Source organism: Paramormyrops kingsleyae, chromosome 21 (assembly GCF_048594095.1).
Source record: "Paramormyrops kingsleyae isolate MSU_618 chromosome 21, PKINGS_0.4, whole genome shotgun sequence".
NCBI classification, from domain to species: domain Eukaryota; kingdom Metazoa; phylum Chordata; class Actinopteri; order Osteoglossiformes; family Mormyridae; genus Paramormyrops; species Paramormyrops kingsleyae.
The window spans coordinates 4,172,234-4,194,686 of NC_132817.1; the positions used below are offsets into that span (position 1 = coordinate 4,172,234).

The following is a 22,453-nucleotide window of genomic DNA, read 5'->3' on the forward strand; positions in this document are numbered from 1 at the left end:
ACCGGTACATTGGTGTGTGTATGTGTATGTGTGTGTGTGTGTGTGTATGTGTGTGTGTGTATGTGGTGTGTGTGTGTACTGTATGTGGTATGTGTGTGTGTGTATGTGTGTGTGTATGTGGTATGTGTGTGTGTGTGTATGTGGTGTGTGTGTATGTGTGTATGTGGTGTGTGTGTGGTGTGTGTGTGTATGTGTGTGTGTGTGTATGTGGTGTGTGTGTGTGTGTGTTTGTGGTGTGTGTGTATGTGGTGTGTGTGTGTATGTGGTGTGTGTGTGTGAACAGCCTGGGTGCAGCAGGGAATGTGGGATATGCGTGTGATATGATAGCCTCGTAAAATCAAAGCCCCGCTACCGTTGGTGGATTGGAGGGGGCTCAACCCAGGTCCGTGGGAAACCACTGTGGGAAGGGATTAGCGTCCACTTCCATTAACAAGCCAAGCAACTGGGGAACGAATGCGGAATTTGGGGGAAACCAGACACATCCGCGTGGGACCGTGGATCCCGGGAAGGACCGCAATCAAAGAGGGACTCTCGCCATGGCGACCCGAGTAATAAGGGCGGGTGATTAACGAGCAGCCGGAGCGTTATCCAGTTGGCTTATCTGCGAAGTCAGCGCTTCCAGGGGCAGATAGGGCACAGGAAGTGATGCGACTGCATTTGCCACTCGGCACGGAGCCTGGCCTTCCTTCTCTGTCCAGCGGGGAGGAGGGAAGGAGCCTCTGTCTGATCTGAAGATGACAATGTCCGTATGGTATAACAGAGCCTGACTTGGCTCTCAGACGTGCGCTAATCACTGGCATTGATGGGTGGGGGGGCTGACTTCCTGTCCTGATAAAGAATCCTCACTCCTTCCTGATTTGTGTGTAGCCGTTTTACAACAGCCACGATAATGGAACATGAGGGTGCCTCTCGAACCTCGTACCAGTGGCTCTTGTTTGGATTCCTGTGACCCCAGGATATCTTACTGCACTTCTAATACATTTTTCAGGCAGCATTTATGATCCACCACCAAAAAGAGCTTCTACAATCCCAGGTCACACACAAACCTTCAGAGCCCACTAGGCGTTTTACGAATTCCTAAATGTTTACCCACGTGTCATGCAGACGTCGGACAGCGTCAATCTGGACCCAGCCGTGGACAAGAGCACAGCGAAGATCCACAAACACCACCTCCCTTCAGATCCTCAGGCACTGATCCGGTGGGCTGAAGACCACCGCTACAGCCCGGTGACCTCCTTCACCAGCACGCCTGTGGCTAATCACTTCAACTTGCATCTGAAGGAGCCAGGTAGGGGACTGGTGTCACTCAAACGCCTAGCCGCCCAAGAGGTGGGGAATGTTGGGGATTGGTGCAGCTGTCTGTCACTCAAACGCCTAGCCGCCCAAGAGGTGGGGAATGTTGGGGATTGGTGCGGCTGTCTGTCAATGAAACGCCGAGCCACCCAAGAGGTGGGGAATGTTGGGGATTGGTGCGGCTGTCTGTCAATCAAACGCCGAGCCACCCAAGAGGTGGGGAATGTTGGGGATTGGTGCGGCTGTCTGTCAATTAAACACCGAGCCACCCCGGAGGCGGGGAATGAGGACGCGAGGCTTGTCTCACTTGTGCTGTTTCCCCGGCCTTATAACTTGCACACAGAATAAGGTCTTTTCTTTTTGACTCGTAGATATTCCAGATGATATCCTCGAGAGGGAACTCCCTCCTGTCCTGTTTCAGCCTGACCCCCAGCCAGGTTCAGAGGGCCTGCCCTTCCAACGGGGCCGCCCCTTCTCCCTATTCCCACCCGTGGATGGACCCTTGTCAGAAGACGTGCCCCTGAGCCTTGCCATTGACATTGAGCTGAGCGTGCAGTGTGAGGAGCAGACGATGGTGGTGATCCTGCCCCAGGAGAGGCTGGAGGTAGGCCTGGCGCCGTCCATAACCGTCCCGCGTACACAGCATGGGGCCCGCCAGCCCAGTCACTCTCTCCATCCCAGAGCTATTGAGTTGTCAAGCAGTTACTTGCACTACTGACACTGTAACATGCAGCTGCCTGGAGGTTCAGTGAACTTTGGGTCAGTCACTTCACTCGCCTCAGCACTTAATACGTCGTGGAACAGCGGAGAGCTGCTGAGCACCATGAAGTGTGTTTTCTAGCATTACTGAAAAGGACAGCCTATTGTTTTAAATCACTCAGGGCTCTGAGCCGGGGGTACTGTCACGTTCGGACAGCTAATAGTTTCTGTCTGTACATTGGTTTTGTGTGCCTTGCATCTGTAACGAGTTTAATAATGCCTTCCAAAACCTCTGGTGGTGTTCAATTATATTTGGAGTTTCCATAGAAGCATTTGTGCGTCGCAAAGCTGTCATAAATAGCAGAGCGTCGCAGGCCTGTGGCACGCTCTGTTTGGACTGCACAGGTTCCCCTCCGCCAGTGTGTGGCCCTACCCCCCCCCCCCTTCTGGCCCCTCGAGAGGAAGACCACATCACAGCCCTGCTCAGAACCCCCACCCGCCCCAGTGGTGGAAATAAACCCTCTCCCATCTTGGGGCCCCAAAGCTGCTCCAGGAATGAGCAGTTTGTGTTTCTGCTCAGAATAAATCCCCATTTTGCCAGGCTCACAAACCTCTCATGTTAATGGCTTTTAATTAAAGGCACATGAAGAGTTTCTACGGATCACATGTTTCTACGGATCAAATTCTTACAGAGCTTCCCGATCCCGTTAAAAGGCATTAATGGCTTGAGCAGATTGTACGCCAGAGAGCCGCAGGAGAGAGCAGTCGCTCTGTCAGTAGGCTGACATCTGCCCCATTCCTTTCCAGGCACTTGGGCTTAAGGAGCCAGAGGTCACCCTTTTGGACCAGTCATGCAAAGCCAGACACAACGGCACTCACTACGTCCTGGAGACCCCGCTGATGGGATGCCAGACCACCAAATTCTCCAGCCTTCCGGCCGTCTTCATCAACCAGGTTAACTAGCTTCACCGAGAAACTGCGGAGAGGAGGTCGTCTCTCAGCTTTGCACTAAAAAGTGACCACCAGTGATAATTTCGTTGACGAAATATTTTCGTTATAATTTTCGTCAACGACAAATTTTCACTGACGAAAACGAGACGATAACTAAATAAAAATTAAGTGATGATGACGAAAACTATAATAAAAATATATTGACATTTTCGTTAACTAATAAAAACGAGACGAAAATGTGAGTGAGGGACGTTTTTGGAAATGATCCAATCAGAATTAATCTTGGTGCGTGGCGCGGTGAGACGCACACGCACATTTGGAAAATTAAGATACTGATTCACCTTGCGACGCGAGATGCGACAGTACATCTTGCATACATTGGTGGGTGTCTGTCTGACTTAAACTAAAATGACATGGCAATGGCTGGGAGAAAAAGAAGAGAAGATATATGGAATAATTTCACGTTTGATGTCAAGACAAACAAGACCTTGTGTAAACCGTGTGGAGCGGAAATCGCTGGTAAAAATACAACAAATCTAAAGCGACATCTGCAAGGTAATTTTTTCAGGTCATGCAGTATTTGCAATGGCATTACTGCCAAATACAGTTTTTCTTTTAAATAATTTGGAGTTGCACTTTTGCTTTACAGAATGAAGAATGTCATATGCAAGTTCTAAACAATGCATATCTAATTTTTGGTTTTTATGGAAAGACGATATTCCACATATTTAATGAGACTTGGCTTTATTTAATTTTAAGTTAGAATATTTTGTATATTACCACGGTTTAACTAAATTACATTTAAATTAAACCCAATATATTTTAGTCAACTAAATCTACAGTAGATTTAGTCGACTAAAATCTTATGCTTTTTAGTCGACTAAAACTAGACTAAAACTAAAACAAAACAGATGACTAAAATATGACTAAAACTAAAATTGCATTTTAGTCAAAAGACTATGACTAAAACTAAATTGAAATCTGCTGTCAAAATTAACACTGGTGACCACATCCTGCTGCATCTTTAGCCCTTTAAATATTAACCTTGCACAATAGCAGCCTGTTTTCTTGAAGCTCGAGCGTTTTGTTTTGGTTGTAAAGTCGCGGACGCTGACGACACCGGTGTTCCCACATCACATCTTCATCGTGTTTCACCACACTCCTAATGTTTCTCAAGACTCCCTGACCTCACTTGGCCCAGATATGACCACATATAAAAATGAATCATCTAAATGCAGTATATTGAGCTTGACACCAGTCTTGTCTTTCTCATTTTTTTATAATAGAATTAAAAAGCATTTCCTGGACTGGCCTTCAGTTTGATGTTGAAATGTCATTCTTGTCTTAATTCCCGTTAATTTCTTCCTGTATATTTTGGCAGCTCTGTCCCGTATTGCATGTAGAGTGCGAGTTTATGTCCTCCCAGGCACACAAATGTTTCAAGCTACAACCAGAGTTGTCTGGCGTGGATAGTTCTGCTACCCCACTTCTGACACTTCTGCCATGTGACGCAGGTCCTGATCCACCAATCGGAAGGCCAGGAAGAGAGTGGCTGGCATGACGACTATGAGGACATGGAGTCGGGTGACGGGGGCTTCCCCTCAGACGTGGAAGGGCAGGGCAGGCCTTTCTTGCAGCACAGGGAGCCCATGCTCTACTCCATCATGGTAGGCCATCCTCTCCATGTTCCTCCTGCCGCAGAGCTTCTGTACAGTACCGGGGCTGGATACAGGGCTGACCTCATAGAGTACTGAGCTGGACACATCAACCTGGACTGTAAAAAAAAAAAAAAAAACACTAGTAGTATATCTGTGTGCATATAAAACACACACCTCTTACAGCTACATAAGAACATAAGAAATTTACAAATGAGAGGGGGCCATTCGGCCCATCAAGCTCGTTTGGGGAGAACTAAATAGCTCAGAGTTGTTAAAATCTTATCTAGCTCTGATTTAAAGGAACCCAGGGTTTTAGCTTCCGCTACACTAACAGGAAGACTATTCCATACTCTGACTACACGCTGTGTAAAGAAGTGCTTCCTCAAATTTGTTTTAAAATGTTCTCCCGCTAATTTCCACTTATGGCCACGAGTTCTAGTATTTAAACTAATATTGAAATAGCCATTTGGCTGAACAGCATTCAGACCCGTTAGAATCTTATAGACCTGGATCATGTCCCCCCTTAGGCTCAAGGCTAAACAGATTCAGCTCAGCTAACCTCTCCTCATAAGACATTCCTCTAAGACCAGGAATCATTCTCGTAGCCCTCTGTTGCACCTTTTCTAAGGCAGCAATGTCCTTCTTAAGGTATGACTTGTGTGACTTGCACCCCCAACCTTGTGTAATTAATGTGTAAGGAAGTCAGTGGAGAGCCATTGTATACCGAACAGGCCTGAACACCAGTCACACCCCCTGGTGGAGAGTCATGATATACCGAACAGGCCTGAACGCCCCCCTGACAGAGAGTATTGAAGTAGATGTGGTGTACTGAACAGGCCTGAGCACAGGTGAAACCCCCCAGGGGAGAGTAACAGTGTAATGAACAGGTTGTACTAAGACAGGGAGAGCCGTCACTGCCCACCCGCGTCCCCCAGACCCAACAGAATCTTTCTGGCATCTCCACACGACGGAGGGGTCTTCCCTCCAAGCTCCATCCATAACGTCTGTCTCTTGAACTTCTGCTGACCTGATGTTTGGAGAGCTTCCACTCTTTCCATGCAGAATCCAATTCCAGAACCTCTCCTGCTTTAGGCCTCTTCAGATCCTCCCCCACCGTGCATTGTGAATGTCACACGCAGTGTCCTATGTGTCGAACCTGGGGATCTGTTCCCTCTTGACGGCCATTCTCTGTGTCCCCCCACCCCCCACCCCACAGTTTAACTGCACCTACGGGAAGCTGCCAGAGGCCCCACAGTCCAGGGTCCCCAAGCCTGATACCAAAAAAGGCTTGGTCAGCAAGGGTGTGACCTTCAGCATGGAGCTCTACGACTCGGACCTCTTTCAACACCATATGCCTGAAGTCCCACTCAGAACTGCAGACAACAAATCCATAAATGTGGAGGTAGATGACTTGGGGGGGGGGGGGAGGGGGTAGCATATTGACCTTACTCTCATGCATTCCCAAACACCACACATACGTGAACCCATTGAGATTCCTTAAGAGAAGAACTTTAGAATTTCTGTTTGAACCATTTGGGTTCTGAGCATCTAGACAAACATTTAAATGAGTGTACTTGGTCCTTTGTATGTTTAGTGATCATTTGTACATCTACATGTTTGGCTGGCACATTTTCCTACATGGCAGAATTGCGGGAGATGAAACATGGGGTTGAGCTTGATCCTCGTCTTGCATCTGCATGCTCTGAGCAGGTCTTCTCGGGTCTGACTCTCGATGTCGGCTTTCCTAGCGGCATTCTGGCCTCGGATCAGGCTCCTTTCTCCCTGTACGTTTCAGGAATACAACCACAGCTGTTTAGTGGTTGGAAAATGAAGCTGCAGGCCCACTGGAGAGGCCAGGTGTCTGTTGCTCATGCCTGCAAACCCCTTGATTGATAGTGAATTTTTGAGATAAGTGAACTTCAAGCCAGCCGGATGCCATGGAGAGGCCCTCCAGGCCACCAGCCGTGTCCAAACGCCCCCCCTGCAGACCTTCACGCTGTTTGGGGAGGGATCTAAAGAAGACTGAATCCCGTGGCACTTCTCGAATTTATGACACCACCAGGCCTTCCCAGCAGATGAGGTCCGGGTAGAAGGACAGATGTTAGGGAGCAGACTGCGGGCCACTCCGCCTCGCATCTTGAATGAGCAGCCTTTGCGCGGTTAGGTCCGGCAATGTGGAAAGGAAATTCTGCAGATGTAATGGTCTGTAGGAAGGCGGTACGGTCTGCTGCTGGAAAGATCAGAGAAGAGGCCTCACCTTCTGTCGTTCTGCTCATAAAATCCAGATGCCAGCTCTTGGACAGGTGCTTTCAGTGGTCAGCGGTCTTGGGGAACACCTTGTAAAAGGGTGGCTTCAAGCTGCCATTCATGTCAGTTATTGAAAAAAATTAAATATGGTGACTTTATGTGTCAACTCTGAAATTTAATTTTGTACCTCATTTTCCAGGTTACTATAAATCAAGCGGATAACGATATGGATTTCATGATCCAAGCATGCCACATCTCGCCCTGTGACAACGCCAACGAGATGCTTGACTATGCAATCATCGAGAACGTCTGCCCGACAGAGGACTCGCTGGTATTCCTCACACAGGCAGCCGACTTCCTCCCTGTGCAGGAGTGGACTGGTACAAAGAAGTTCAGCTTCACCTTCAGGTCAAAGTTCAAAGAGACCATTCAGTTCCTCCACTGCCAGATAACTCCATGCACCGAGGGGCCTTCTGACAGCCGAGGACTGCCCAAGGTAGACGCTCTGTCCTTCCTGCCTGTGGGATGGGTCTTACTGTGCGTACTAACCTGGTCTCAGTGACTGTGCGTACTAACCTGGTCTCAGTGACTGTGCGTACTAACCTGGTCTCAGTGACTGTGCATACTAACCTGGTCTCAGTGACTGTGGGTACTAACCTGGTTTCAGTGACTGTGGGTACTAACCTAGCCTCAGTGACTGTGCGTACTAACCTAGCCTCAGGGACTGTGCATACTAACCTAGCCTCAGTGACTGTGCGTACTAACCTGGTCTCAGTGACTGTGCATACTAACCTGGTCTCAGTGACTGTGCATACTAACCTGGTCTCAGTGACTGTGGGTACTAACCTGGTTTCAGTGACTGTGGGTACTAAGTGTTGTCACGAGAACGGTTTCAGAAAGCTTCCCATGGATGCTATACATTTCAGTGTTCAGTATCCTTGAACCATTTTTCCCTTACATTACCACACACTAATTCTTACCTTTTAGTAGATTTGACATGGGCATGATTTGTCTTAATACTGTGATAATTGACAGAGATGAAAAACTGGATTTAGAATTTGGGGATAATTTCCATAAAATCCATTCAGTGGTTTTTGGCAGTTGTTGATGTCTATAGAGAGTCCCTCCTTACGCACTTCCTTACATGCTTAAAGCACTCTTTTCTGGTAGGCCTTCCTATTTCCATTAACAGCTAAACATTTTTAATGGCTTATATAGTTTAGGGGAGGATTCCTTCATAAATTGGTCTGTCTTTACCAAGCTGCCCACGAAGTGAAGCTAAAACCTTCCTCTGTTTGTTTTGCTTTTATCAAGAGCCGCTTGGACTTTGTACATATTTGTCTAGAAATCGCTCAAATGTGAAGAAACCAGGTGCACTCCCTGCTACGTAAAAAATCCCAAAAGACCATTCTTGAAAATACCATTCTGAAACGCTCTAGAATGACAGGCAAGCCATTCGGAAGCCGTCTTTGCTAATAATCCAGTGCTGAGTAAGCAGGCTGTTTTCATCCTGTGTTTTAAAATAGTTTTTGTAGAAAGACAAAGTACAGTACCTACAAAACCCAGTGTCTAATGGAGGCAGTGCTCAGTTCCAAGGCAAAGCAGACGCAAGATTCACAGTATTTGGAAATGTGCAGGACAAAGGTCAGCATTAGACGGAATGTCCTGTTCGATCACATTCGCTGCCCCTCGCACAGTCATACGGGGAAGGTGTCCGCTGGTGTTGTGATGTGAAAATGTTTTTTTACTTGTATACTACTTTGGACAAACATCTACTTATAGATATAGTACAAATGTGCGGCTCTCACCCTGCTGTGTGTGTTTGTGCGTGTCTCTCGGCAGTGTATGTCCCCGGATGAGGCCTGCACTTCTGCCGACTTCAGCTTCATCATGTCCATGACGATGAACGCCGAGACCATCACCCGAGCGCTGGCGGTGACATCCAACCCGGAGCCCACAGAGCCACAGCGTAGGTTCCACCCCCAACCTGAGCACAGTACAGCGTGTCCTACACAGTGCGCCCCCCCCCCCCCGATTCTCAGTGTTTAAAAAAACACCAGAGAGGGAAAAACACAACGTATCTCCAGCAGGAGGCTGCAGTTGTTTTCATTTAGCAGCCCAGAGGCCCCCCCAACCCCGAGTGAGGGTGGGGGCCTGTGTGGAGGGAGAGGGGCTCTGATGCAGCACTGCAGCCAGATTCTGAGCCCCTTACTATGACAGTACACACTCGCGGGTCCCACTTGGCACCCCAGCGTCCCTGACTAGCCTTTTACTCAGGGGGTGTCTCCCCCCCACCCCCCACATGAACCCACAAACACACCCCTTCCTTCTCTGGAATCGCGTCTGCCGATGTTTTCGCCACTGTGCTCCAGCTGAGCCGCAGGGGTGAGAGTCGTTTGTTTCGCTCTGAGTTTGGGTAACCCACCCCCCTGGATTTCTTCAAAGGAAACGAGCGCAGTGAAGAGGGTTCCCGCACTGGAAATGTATGTCTAGCACAAAGGTTTCTCTCAGGTGGAGATGGTAAAGAAAACAAGCATGCTGGTTGGGGCTGTTGGCCTCTTGGCCAACCAGCACAGCATAGGATTGTTTGGGGGCTCAAACTGCAGGCACTATCTTTAAATCAGACCCCCCCCCTTCTTAAGAGCAGTACTAAGATGGACATTGACTGCGCTAATATGTTTTCGGGCTTGATAAATGAGATGACGTGAGTTCGTCTTTGTTTCAAGAGCCACACGACATGGGGCCGCTTTTGCAGGCTTCAAACTGACCCGCTGTCTGCCTCATCCGGCCTGCCGCGCTTGGTTTGGTGTCACTCCGCCCACCGCGCGGATTTCGGGAGCGGGAGTGTGGCTCACGTCACCATGGCGAGGCGGCCATGCCAGATGGGAGTGGCAAGGTTCAGGCTTTGCGGTTTCAGCACAAACTGAGGTCGGCCGAGATGAACCCACAAGCATGGCATCGTCCCCGTATCCCGCAGCATCTGAGGTCCCGAGAGATGCACTTCATCTTTAAATGAAAGCAATGAAGCAGAAAATCAAGCTAAACTAATCAGCTAAAATTAGGTTAACAAAAATAGTTTACAGACTCTGGGACACACAGAGCAGCGTTTGTTTGTTGTCTCTCACTCGCAGAGCGAGGTCAGAGGTCAGGTGCCCCCCCCACCTCTCGCTGTGGTCTCCCCCTGGTTTGGGAAGCCCCTAAACGGCCCAGTGGGTAGCTGAGCCATGCTTTCCCCACACAGAGGTCCAGCATGAGGGTGCCTCTGTTCCCCCCGGCTGCCTCAGCCCGGCCGGACACAGGACCCAGAGCGCCTCGGTGCCCCTTACCAAGAATAGCTCCCATTGTTCGACACATTTAATCCCGTACCCGGCTCTGTCCAGCTCACAAAAAGCCACAAAGAAAGTCCTCACAAAAGTGCCATTATATCAGTGATGGGGACATAACTACGCGAAATGTGGCTTTAATGCCATGCATGTCACGGTTTAAACCGGCAGGTCAGATATCGACTTGTAGCGCATTCTTAAGGCGAATGCTTTGATGGGGGGTCACATAAATCCCTAGGAGCAGAGCGGGATGCGGACGCACGTCTTTTGGTCGATAAGGACCTGCCTTTGACTCCAGCTAAGTAACTTAAAATTGTGCTCAGAACATTTACTATAGATTTACTAAGGGCTCACGTGGGCCGGCGCCGTCTCAGTGAGACTCTGAGCCTTACCCTGCAGATAACGGGTGGCACTGAGTCAATGTTTGTCCTTACAGTGATTTCTCTCCTATTTCAGAAACTCCGTCCACGGTAGATCCTGACGACACCGTGCAGCCTAACTGTAAGTACTCCTAGGTTTACCGAAAGTCCGGGACAGTGAGCTGGGCATATCGGTGTAACGTAGACTGTGTGCTATGATGAAACAGCGAGCTCTCTTTGGTCCACAGCTGCAGCGCACGTGCTGAACACCCCCACCGTGGTCGGGATCGCCTTCGCGGCTTTCGTCATCGGTGCTTTGCTGACGGGAGTCTTGTGGTTCATATATTCACACACGGGTGAGTGCGGTCCTGCATGCCTCAGTCTCATTCGCTGGAATGGGTCTAAACAAAGTGTGGCTTCCCTCTTCTCCCTGTGTCACCATGGGATTTCCTCCAGGTAAAAAGAAACAGAAAATTTTACCAAATCAAACAGTGTGTAAAAATTTTGAAATGTGAAACTTAAAAATGTGACCAAAGTTAAGAGCAATGAAAGGCATTATGTTAAAAAGGTCCTATTGCATGTTTGCTGCCTGAATTTTTAATAACTATTCTTCATGACCTATTTTTAAGTCAACAGAGATAAATGTGTGTGGCTTGGTGGTGTAGTGGTTAGTGCTGTTGCCTCACACCTCTGGGACCAGGGTTCAAGTCCCTGCCAGGGTGGGGTGTGCAGGGTTTGGGTACTTTGGTTTTCCCTCACAGTCCAAAAACACCCTGAGGTTTTTCGTGTGTGCTCAGTATCCCTCCACACACTCCTCCCAAATGTGGTGCAGTGGTCAGCACTGTCACTCACGCCACTGGGCCCAGCGTTCATGGGAAGACCAGGGATCCATGTGTGTGGCGTTTGCATTTTCTCCCTCTGTCGCCATGGGGTTTCCCCCGGTTCCCCCCACAGTCCAAAATCATGCCGAGGCCAATTGGAGTTGGCAAATCACTTGTGTGAGTGTCAGTGCCCCCCTGGGTGGGTTGGTGCCCCATCCTGGGTCGTTCCCCGCTATGTGCCTGTAACCTTTAGGCTATGCACCCCCACCCCTCCCACCCTGTGACTCAATAGAATAAGTGGTTACAGAAGACGGATAAACTAAACCGTGCCGTTATAGCAATCAAGAATAAAAATCAAATGAATGACCCAAGAAATATTACCGACAGTGGATATGACTAAACTAGGCTTAAGCATGCTTGAAAAATCATCTAAAATCTCATTTAAGGACCACACTGTTAGTCACGTATGTAAAACCCTGGCATTTCTCTTCATTTTCGTTCACACTGTTTGTAAATGCCAGTCTCCGAGTCCTTGGCCGAAGGTAACTGGGTACTGAACTCAACGAGGAATGTCAAAGGCCAAGTCTTTTTCCACGTGTGCCTCATTGAAGCATATCCTGTTTGTTAGCTGACGCGAGCCCTTTGTCTTTTGTCCGATGGATTGTTTGTGGGGTGAGGCCCGCTTGCTTGTATTCATAGAACCAGCACAGTGGGAATCCCCCCTCTCTCCACCCCCAGCGGTAACCATGACCACAGAAGCCTGCACAAGAAAAGACACAATCCAGCCTCTGGATGCCAGGTCCATTTCAGTGACCCTCCCCCGGGGTGCAGAAGTCAACGTTGCATCCTGGCTGGTGTCTCCATTCTGCCTCACTTCTCGGCCATCAATATGCATATCCGTCCTTTAACTGGTCTGGTGGAAAATCCCCTAATTCCCTGTCAGTACAGAAGGACAGCAGTGTCCTGCTTTGCTCAGCCTAGATAGCCTCAAACCAACAAGAGAAATCCCTCAGATAAATAGGGTGAAGCCCTTTCACGGCGTAATGAGGATCTTTGACAGCTGTGCCGCATCAAAAGGCAGAGAACCTTAGCATCCTTTTGCTGAAAGGTCAATGCTGTACTTGACCTTGCAAATGCTTCGGGACGAGTCATTGAAGCTACTGCACACACAGCTGCCCGTCGGTCCAGTGGCATCAAGGCGAAACCATCTGCAGCCCCTTAGGGCTCCCCCAAGAAACTTGGTATCAGTGTTCTTCAGTTGAGCAGCGTTTGTTTGAGAAAGGTTTAGTTCACGGGGTCCGTGAGAGGTGCAGCCATTTTTTCTCTATTTCTCAGTCATTTTTAAACTATAACTTGATCATTCTGAAGGATAATTTATAGGAGGAGACATCTGAAAATTCTGGGATCTGTAGCAAAGAAGTTGGGAGGATTCCTACGATTTAACATGGTTTTCATCTGGCACAATGCACTGTGTTGTCTACAAAGTGACATGTTATACTGAGCCTTCATGGACCAGGAAGTTCTACTACCGTTGAACTTCATGGCCAACAAGGGTAACACTTCAAAGAGGAGGATGACACTTTTCCTTTTCCAACATGCATGACCTCCTGTCAGAGCTGGGAAAGTGATTACTTTTTTTATTTATTTTTTTTACAACAAGATGTCCAAACATGGACATTTTGTGAGACTTCAGTGTCCTTTATTTTTGAAAGTTAAAAAAAATCCAAGCTATTTAAAATATCATCTAAAGGATTTCAAAACAGCAAGACGTTCTCTTAAAATAGCCCCATGGTTCTCTGGAGGCTAAAGAAAATCAACCACAAATGCTAGAAACAATACAGTTTACATACATTTGGGCAGCTTCTCCAAATTCTGTGGACGATGCCTTCTTTAAATATCACAAAGGATTGTGGGAGCCATGACCTTCATCGCCGCCGCGATGGCTCATTCCCTCCCTAGCAGAAGTCAGAAGTTAGGAGAGGATGAAAAGCTTTAGTGGTCTGTTACGGAGATGTAACCAGTCCCCTGAGAATGGTGGCAGCCAGTGATGAAGTGCCACAGTGTCTGGCCTTCAAACAGTATTGTGAAATTAGAAATGGTGGAAGATATGAGAGGACATCTGGCCCACGATCGTCGATCCACGATGCGAGCTCTGGGGGGCTGCTGGAAACAGTGTGGCCCTTGGGAGAGGCTTGTTTGATCTACACCCTCAGTTGTAGTGCAGGTGCTGCTCTCACAGGAATACAGCCCCCAGATGAGCCCTTGGAGATGTCGGTACCTCACACATTGCATAATTGTGTCAGCCAAACACTTTCTGATTCCAACAAGCAAAGTTTTGACATTGAGATCTTATGAAAACAGGAAATGAAGCGCTGGGTGTGACATTCTTATCAGATGACTTCCTGTTGTCTCAAAGATCGTTTGTTAGACCCAGTCCACAGCTGGAATAATTTGAAAAAGTGACCGAAGACTTAAAATTCTGTAACATTGTGAATACTGTGTATGAGTACAGAACATAAATATTATTTTAAAAAAATGTACAGATGACTCCCCGTTCCAGATGAAAGAACATTTCATATAAACATACTTATAGCTCTTTTGTGGTTGTCCATCTTGAGTGCCTTTAAATATAAGTGCTGTTCTTCAAGAGTTTAAAAAACAAAAAAAAAAGAACAGACCTTCTTTTGAACCTTTATCCAGATGTGACTTCTTTACATCTCCTTCATGGATGCTGAGAGGTATGTGAAAGCCATTGCGGACTGTGCCTGGAAAGGTCACTCCCAGTGCGGATCACTGGCCAATGAGCCGCCCTCGACAGCAGGGCCGACCAAGCGCATTCTCCGCTTTGAGAGGGGGGCACTCTGTCATTCAACATGGCTCCGTTTATAAGGAGCTGCAGCGGTGAGGGCCAGTCCTGCTACAGAAACTGCAGTGAAGTCTCCAGCACAGCAGGGGGCAGCGTCCTTTTTCATAGAAGACGCCACGGGGGGGGGGGGGGTCTGGCTGCGTCACCTTCAGCGGGTGGTCAGGCATCGCTCCTTTTAAACCTACGAAAGCTGACTTAAATTCATTAAAAGCCAGAAATAAATATGTAAAACGACAAAAGGGATGATCTTAATAATCACGGGTCTGCAAGCGGCACGCGGGATGTGGTCGTGTCAGCCTCCACCGCACTGCAACAAACCTGCATGTCAGATTCAACCAGAGGTTGTTTCTTCTGCTCCGTCTTTAAAAGGAGGTGCACGGTCACGGGGGTGGGGGCCCTCAGGAGCTGTTTTTAGCTAGGCCTCTTGTCCGGGCTTGGCAGAGCATCTCAGATCAGAGGAGGAGATGGAGCCAGCTTTCAGGGGGGGAATAACAGCCCCCCCACAGGGGACTTTGGCCTGCCCTCGGTCGACCATGCAGGAAGACAGGCCGCTCACAAACAACCAGCGGAAGGAGAGTGTTCTTGCACGCAGCGTGCGGCGTGCCAAAAATTTCAAACAAACAAACAGCTTTTTCCCCAAATGCTTGTAATCCCTATGCCAGGCAAACATTCCAGAGAAATATGCTTTTTTTTTAATTGCCCTGAAAAAAAAGGAAGATCCTCTTTCACAACATGGGAAAATGAGGATGAATGTGCATTTGAAATGCAATGAAGAGAGCAGGCCTGACAGGTGGGAAGGGAGTCGGGGGCCAGAATGGCATGGAGAGAGTGGCGGGTCCACCACATGGGGAGAGAGCAGCGGGGAGAGAGCGGCGGGGCCCCTAGATGGGGAGAGAGCTGCGGGGAGAGAGAGGTGGGCCCACCCGGTGGGGAGAGAGTGATGGGGCCCCCAAATGGGGAGAGAGCAGCAGGGAGAGAGCGGCGGGGCCCCCAGATGGGGAGAGAGCAGCGGGGCCCTTAGATGGAGAGAGCGCAGTGGGCCCACCCGGTGGGGAGAGAGTGATGGGGCCCCCAGATGGGGAGAGAGCAGCGGGGCCCTTAGATGGAGAGAGCGCAGTGGGCCCACCCGGTGGGGAGAGAGCTACGGGGCCCCCAGATGGGGAGAGAGCTGCGGGGAGAGAGAGGTGGGCCCACCCGGTGGGGAGAGAGTGGCGGGTTCACTTAGTGGGGAGAGAGTGGGCCTGACCGGCGAGGAGAGAGGGTGACCCTCTCCGTGTCTCAGTTTTCTGAGTATAAACATGCGGAGAAGCATGGAAAAGAGGGAAGCTCTCATCAGGATCTTAAATCCGGCCCGGGGGGTGGGGTTACCCATTGGGCCCTTCTGTCTCCACAGACCCCACTGCATATGGGGCTTGACTTCTCTGCTGCAAGCCGCCCCTGCAGTAATTGGGCTGTTTCACTGCAGTCTTTAGTGGTGTTAGCATGGTAGCTGCATCATTAGAAAGGGGCCTGGGTAGCAGAGAGCACTGAGGAGCACGGCAGCTAACCTCAGCATCATGTGTTTATAGCACTGAGGAGCACGGCGGCTAGCCTCAGCGTCATGTGTTAATAGCACTGAGGAGCACGGCGGCTAGCCTCAGCGTCATGTGTTAATAGCACTGAGGAGCACGGCGGCTAGCCTCAGCGTCATGTATTTATAGCACTGAGGAGCACGGCGGCTAGCCTCAGCGTCATGTGTTAATAGCACTGAGGAGCACGGCGGCTAGCCTCAGCGTCATGTGTTAATAGCACTGAGGAGCACGGCGGCTAGCCTCAGCGTCATGTGTTAATAGCACTGAGGAGCACGGCGGCTAGCCTCAGCGTCATGTGTTAATAGCACTGAGGAGCACGGCGGCTAGCCTCAGCGTCATGTGTTTATAGCACTGAGGAGCACGGCGGCTAGCCTCAGCGTCATGTGTTAATAGCACTGAGGAGCACGGCGGCTAGCCTCAGCGTCATGTGTTAATAGCACTGAGGAGCACGGCGGCTAGCCTCAGCGTCATGTGTTAATAGCACTGAGGAGCACGGCGGCTAGCCTCAGCGTCATGTGTTAATAGCACTGAGGAGCACGGCGGCTAGCCTCAGCGTCATGTGTTTATAGCACTGAGGAGCACGGCGGCTAGCCTCAGCGTCATGTGTTAATAGCACTGAGGAGCACGGCGGCTAGCCTCAGCGTCATGTGTTAATAGCATTGAGGAGCACGGCGGCTAGCCTCAGCGTCATGTGCTAATAGCACTGAGGAGCACGGCGGCTAGCCTCAGCGTCATGTGTTAATAGCACTGAGGAGCACGGCGGCTAGCCTCAGCGTCATGTGTTAATAGCACTGAGGAGCACGGCGGCTAGCCTCAGCGTCATGTGTTTATAGCACTGAGGAGCACGGCGGCTAGCCTCAGCGTCATGTGTTTATAGCACTGAGGAGCACGGCGGCTAGCCTCAGCGTCATGTGCTAATAGCACTGAGGAGCACGGCGGCTAGCCTCAGCGTCATGTGCTAATAGCACTGAGGAGCACGGCGGCTAGCCTCAGCGTCATGTGTTAATAGCACTGAGGAGCACGGCGGCTAGCCTCAGCGTCATGTGTTTATAGCACTGAGGAGCACGGCGGCTAGCCTCAGCGTCATGTGTTTATAGCACTGAGGAGCACGGCGGCTAGCCTCAGCGTCATGTGCTAATAGCACTGAGGAGCACGGCGGCTAGCCTCAGCGTCATGTGTTAATAGCACTGAGGAGCACGGCGGCTAGCCTCAGCGTCATGTGTTTATAGCACTGAGGAGCACGGCGGCTAGCCTCAGCGTCATGTGTTTATAGCACTGAGGAGCACGGCGGCTAGCCTCAGCGTCATGTGTTAATAGCACTGAGGAGCACGGCGGCTAGCCTCAGCGTCATGTGTTAATATCCCTGAGTTTAGGCAACACTGAGGAATTGTCCTTCCATGATGCATGGTTGAAACTCCACAACCTTTTCTGTTGGCCCGACGGGCTCCAGCCTGCAGGCGTTTTATGAGGCCCCTATTCCCGCCCCCAGGTGAGACGGCCGGCCGGCAGCAGGTGCCCCAGTCCCAGCCAGCCTCGGAGAGCAGCAGCGCCGCCCACAGCATCGGCAGCACGCAGAGCACGCCCTGCTCCAGCAGCACTGCCTAGCCGACATGCGCCCGCCAGCGCATGCCCTGGGATGAAAGGGATTACTTTGGATTGTTCTTTAAAAGACAGAACAGCCCCCCCCCCCCCATTCAGTGTGTTTTTATGGTTCTGCAACCAAAGAACGACGTTCACTTGACATGCCGAGGTTCGGAGCAGCCCGAAATGCTGTACTGCCATCCCATACAAGCTGTGATGGAACCGATGCGAATGGTTCTGGACATGCAGGATCTAAGGGGAAAGCAGCAGAACGCCAGTCAGATTTTTAATTCCTTACCAGTGGGGGGGGGGGAGACATCGAAAAGCTGTCCATCTAAATCTATATAGACAAATGTCTGATAAAGAATAGGGCTATCTGTAATTATGTTAATAATATAGTTTTTATTGCTGTTAATATTGTAAATAAGTCAAATTTTAACCTCTAAAATGGCCAAACATTATTTTCAACTAATAATTATTTAATTTTGTTAAACATCCTACAACAGGGGTAGGATCCTGATCCTGGAGGGCTGGTACCCACCCAGTATTCCATCCTTCCTGAGCAGTTACCATCTGCCTGAGATCAGCTGTGGTTCATCAGAGACCAGGTGGGATGGAAAACCCGCTGGATACAGACACTCCGGGATCAGGGTCGCCTGCCCCTGTGCTCCAGTATATCACGTTATACTGTCTCCCGATTGGGCATTAAACAAAAAAAAAAAATAGTTTTTGCTTGAGATATTATGTGACTTTTCTGGGTCTTATGCCACTATCTCCTGTGACATGCTTGCGTGTTCATGTGCCTGATCTGGGGCTTGTCCGTTAAGCTGAACGTCTACGCCTGTATTCCCACCCGGACAGGTCATGTGACCTTTTCACTCCTCACCGACATTAGATAATGTATCTTGGAATTCAGGCTCACTGCCCACATGGTGATACAGGGGCCGTAGAGGTGCTCGTTTGCTCTGACGCCACCAGGAAATCCATTTAGGGTGTTTTGCCCTTTGAACATTCACATCTTTGTAGCCTTTGCAGACATGGACAGATGGGGCCGTCGTGTTGCTCCCAGAATCCTGAGCGACCCGCTCAGTGAGCGACGGTTACCGTCTGTGATTCTCATGCTGTTGTGTGAGTGTGTGTGTGTGAGTGACTGAGTGAGTGAGTGAGTGAGTGAGTAAGTGAGCTCTGAGTATTTACCACAGATGATATGTATTCTTAGTTTACTATACATGCATGTAAACGTCATCATCATAAGCATGCTGTGCCCACTGCCACTCATTTAATCACACCGTGGGGAAGTGTGGGAGGGTATTTTTGTTCCTGTATTGTTCTTTTTTTGAACCTTAAAGTGACGGGAAATTTTGTAAGTTTGATATATTTGTACTAATCATACAATGTATATATGTGAAACAAAGATATATTTAGACTAACTGTTTGCATAAACCGTTAGAATTAGCTGTACAACAGTGTTACCACCTGCAGACCTTATAGATTGTATATTAACGCAAAAGCTTTTTAAGTCCGGTGTGTAAAACCTGTATAGGGGTCTTCAGAGAAGACCAGAGAGTATTTTAGTAACACATGTATATTTTTATTGTTTTGTGGGTCGTTTGTATAGAGGTATATAAGCATATTTTTTAAGGTATGTACCTGAGAGCCAGCATATCCCGTTCTGTTCGTACTGTGAATCTTTGCCCGCTGTTGTATTCTTCTACTGCTGCGTTTCATTGTCTTGCTCCCCTTCCTGATGTCTGGGTTCTGTGCCGCGTCTGAAAAGAGTTGTAAAAAGAGAGGATATTGGAGCCGTGCTGACCAGAGTGGGCTGCCGCTGACTGGCACTCAGGCAGCTGCAGAAGACACGTTCTCCAGACGCCACTGCAGAGCTTGTGTAGCTTATTTGCACCTGATATTTGTTGTTTTTTTTTGGGAGGGGATGGGGGTATTATGTTGTTTGTTATAGCTATTGGATGCTACAATCAGCCATTTAGATGTCTTGTAATCGATAAAAGCACTATAATTTTGCAGTTCACTACCGATGTTGAATGAATGAATGAACGTTACATTTATATAGCGCTTTAAGACACCCAGAACGCTTTACAGAACCAATGGGGAGCCACTGCAAACAACTCCACTGCAAAGCCCCCACCTGGGTTTAAGCTGAAGGGATGCAGGCCCTCCGCAGGCTCGAAGGAGACGGACGAAATGGGCCAGAGGCCTGACAGGGTCTACAGCGAGGTCCTCTCTCCAGATGTGAGATTCCCACCAAGTTCCAATAACCCCCCCAGAGGAGGAAGTCTGTGGTCTGTTGTGATGGTATTGATCAGTCGTGGTGACAGTGATGTCATATTGGGGGGGGGGGGGGGGTGTTGTGAAAGCTCAAGTCTGCCACATGCGAGAGGCCCTGAGCTGGGGGGGGGGGGGTGATGAGGTATTACCACGGCTGGCAGCTGCCTTTATAGCGGGGGGGAGGGGGCGCAAACTAACATCCCAGCAGATTACCCCCCAGGCCCTCTCGCTTGGAACAGACTCAGAATTGTATATTTTGTTTCTGAGTCGTTTTGACTGTCTACCTCATTTTTATTTCTTTTTTTGAGAGAGGGTTTGTTTGTGTGAGACTGTAATTGTGGCAACAAGCAGGTGTACTGGGTTTTTTTTAAAGGGAGTTTGAATCCTGTGAGATTATGATCCTGTGGCCGGAATCCAACGCCTCGTGCTTAGATTGGCAAACGGGTCTATTTCATTGTGGGGGGGTGGGTGGAATGTAAACCACAATATGTATAACACTTTGAGCGCCAACCAAAGCAAAAGCCCGTGGCTGGTTTGGACGCCCCGAAAGCTTTGTGTTTCCTTGAGTTTGCATTGTACAATCTTCGCTGTAAATATGCACATCTTTTATATGCAAAATAAAGCCTCCTTACCTTCCATGAAATGTCCCGTCTTCTTGTCTGTTTCCTAACCTGACAATCAGACTCATTAATTCTGCAGAAAAGTAAGAAGCACCAGCGCTGCACTGTCCAATGGCGTGCCAGCTTCTGGGCTGCGGATGGCCAGCCGGGTTACGACTGGCTCTGGCCAGGCCTTGGAGACCCTGGGGGAGGTGACCTCTGACCCCAGAGCAACACTCTTTAGTAGCCTGGGATTGAGAAAGATAGTGGGGGGGGGGTGGGTGTAACAGCACAGCTGGTCTGTCTCCCATTATTCCCATTACTTTAACATTCCAGAAATCGTTATCTGTGGGTGTGGTACCTTCAGATTGGAAGCATGCTAATATAACACCCATATTCAAAAAAGGGGATAGAAGTAATAAAGCAAACTATAGGCCAATCAGTTTAACTAGCATTACTGGAAAAATAATGGAAGCTATAATCCAAGTGAAAATGGTAGATTACCTGGATGCAAATAATATTCTGAGCGATAGCCAACTTGGATTTAGGAGAGGTAGATCCTGTTTAACAAATCTACTTGAGTTCTTTGAGGAAGCTACAAGTGAAATTGATCACAAAAAGGCCTACGATGTGATCTACTTAGATTTCCAGAAGGCCTTTGATGTTGTCCCCCACAAACAGCTCTTGCTAAAGCTCAAAGCTGCAGGGATTTTAGGAACTGTGGCAGTTCGAAAACTGTGGATCGAAAACTGGTTAACTGACAGGAAGCAGCGAGTAGTTATTAGAGGCACAATGTCACAGTGGGCCTGCGTTCATAGTGGGGTACCGCAGGGTTCAATTTTAGGACCACTATTGTTCCTAATTTACATTAATGATATTGACACTAATACATACAGTAAACTGGTTAAATTTGCAGATGACACCAAGGTGGGTAGTGTAGCAGATACTGATCTAGCAGCAGAGCGGCTACAACGGGATCTGGATTTAATTAGCGACTGGGCTGATAATTGGCAGATGAAATTTAACACAGATAAATGTAAGGTAATCCATGCAGGGAGCAAAAATATAAAGTACAGATATTTTATGGGTTCCACTGAAATAAAGGTAGCTGATTACGAGAAAGATCATGTCCCACTCTTGCCAGTGTGGGGAAGCAATAAAAAAGGCCAATAGAATGTTTGGTTCTCTAGGTGTGTGGAGTTTAAGTCAAGGGAGGTGATGTTACATTTCTATAATTCCTTGGTAAGACCCCACCTAGAATATTGTGTGCAGGTTTGGTCACCATACCTCAAGAAGGACATTGCTGCGTTAGAAAAGGTGCAACGGAGGGCTACGAGAATGCAAAGGAGCAGGAGCAAAGGAGACTAAGGGGAGACATGATCCAGGTCTATAAGATTCTAATGGGTCTGGATGCTGTACAGGCAAATGGCCATTTCAATATTAGTTTAAATACTAGAACTCGTGGCCATAAGTGGAAATTAGCGGGAGAACATTTGAAAACAAATTTGAGGAAGCACTTCTTTACACAGCGTGTAGTAAGAGTATGGAATACTCTTCCTGCTAGTGTAGCGGAAGCTAAAACCCTGGGTTCCTTTAAATCAGAGCTAGATAAGATTTGAACAACTCTGAGCTATTAGTTAAGTTCTCCCCAAACGAGCTTGAATTTAAAATAGGCTTTTTACGCAGTTACACGTAAGTGCGCACATCTGGAAATATTTTGCTAGCAATCTATCTATATTCGTATAGCTGGGAGTGGATCAATAAATTGGGCCTGACAGCAAGCTGGGGACTCGCACCGCAGCTACTGATGGAGGCTACGTGTAATTAACCTACGAGCTTTACGACACGCAAACTCCCACGGGGGTCCACACTTTCATTACCTACTTTAATTAATTAGCAATTAAACACCCTGCCGGCACTTGGATTCGAGTTTTGTGAAAGCGGCCATGGTTGGGTGGGGGGCGGGGAGACTGCACCGCTTAACGTAATAAGAGCACTGGCTGTGCAGAGAACACTGGCTGTGCAGAGAGCACTGGCTGTGCAGAGAGCACTGCAGACGGAGCAGGTGCTGCTGGTGTCACAGAGCCAGACGTCTGATTAGAAAGTGAACCTGAATTCCTCAAAGCCAGCAGCTGCACACTGACTAGCAAACAGCCCGTTTTATGCATGACAGCCAGCAAGACTCCTGGTTAAAAGCAG

General features: G+C 48.8%; 1 protein-coding gene across 4 annotated transcripts in view; it reads left to right on the plus strand.

Annotated features, from left to right (window-relative positions):
• Positions 1–19,462, plus strand: part of tgfbr3 (transforming growth factor, beta receptor III) — a 66,785-nt gene extending 47,323 nt beyond the window's left edge. For all 4 annotated transcript variants that reach the window (XM_023816622.2, XM_072704460.1, XM_023816623.2 and 1 more), the window contains exons 8-17: positions 1,105–1,288; positions 1,665–1,897; positions 2,800–2,946; positions 4,458–4,610; positions 5,818–6,003; positions 7,048–7,344; positions 8,691–8,817; positions 10,628–10,672; positions 10,779–10,886; positions 17,278–19,462. In XM_023816622.2, the coding sequence (XP_023672390.2) occupies positions 1,105–1,288; positions 1,665–1,897; positions 2,800–2,946; positions 4,458–4,610; positions 5,818–6,003; positions 7,048–7,344; positions 8,691–8,817; positions 10,628–10,672; positions 10,779–10,886; positions 17,278–17,393 (1,596 nt within the window). In that variant the 3' untranslated portion in view covers positions 17,394–19,462. The remainder of the gene's footprint in view (positions 1–1,104; positions 1,289–1,664; positions 1,898–2,799; positions 2,947–4,457; positions 4,611–5,817; positions 6,004–7,047; positions 7,345–8,690; positions 8,818–10,627; positions 10,673–10,778; positions 10,887–17,277) is intronic.
• The last annotated feature ends 2,991 nt before the right edge of the window (positions 19,463–22,453 follow it).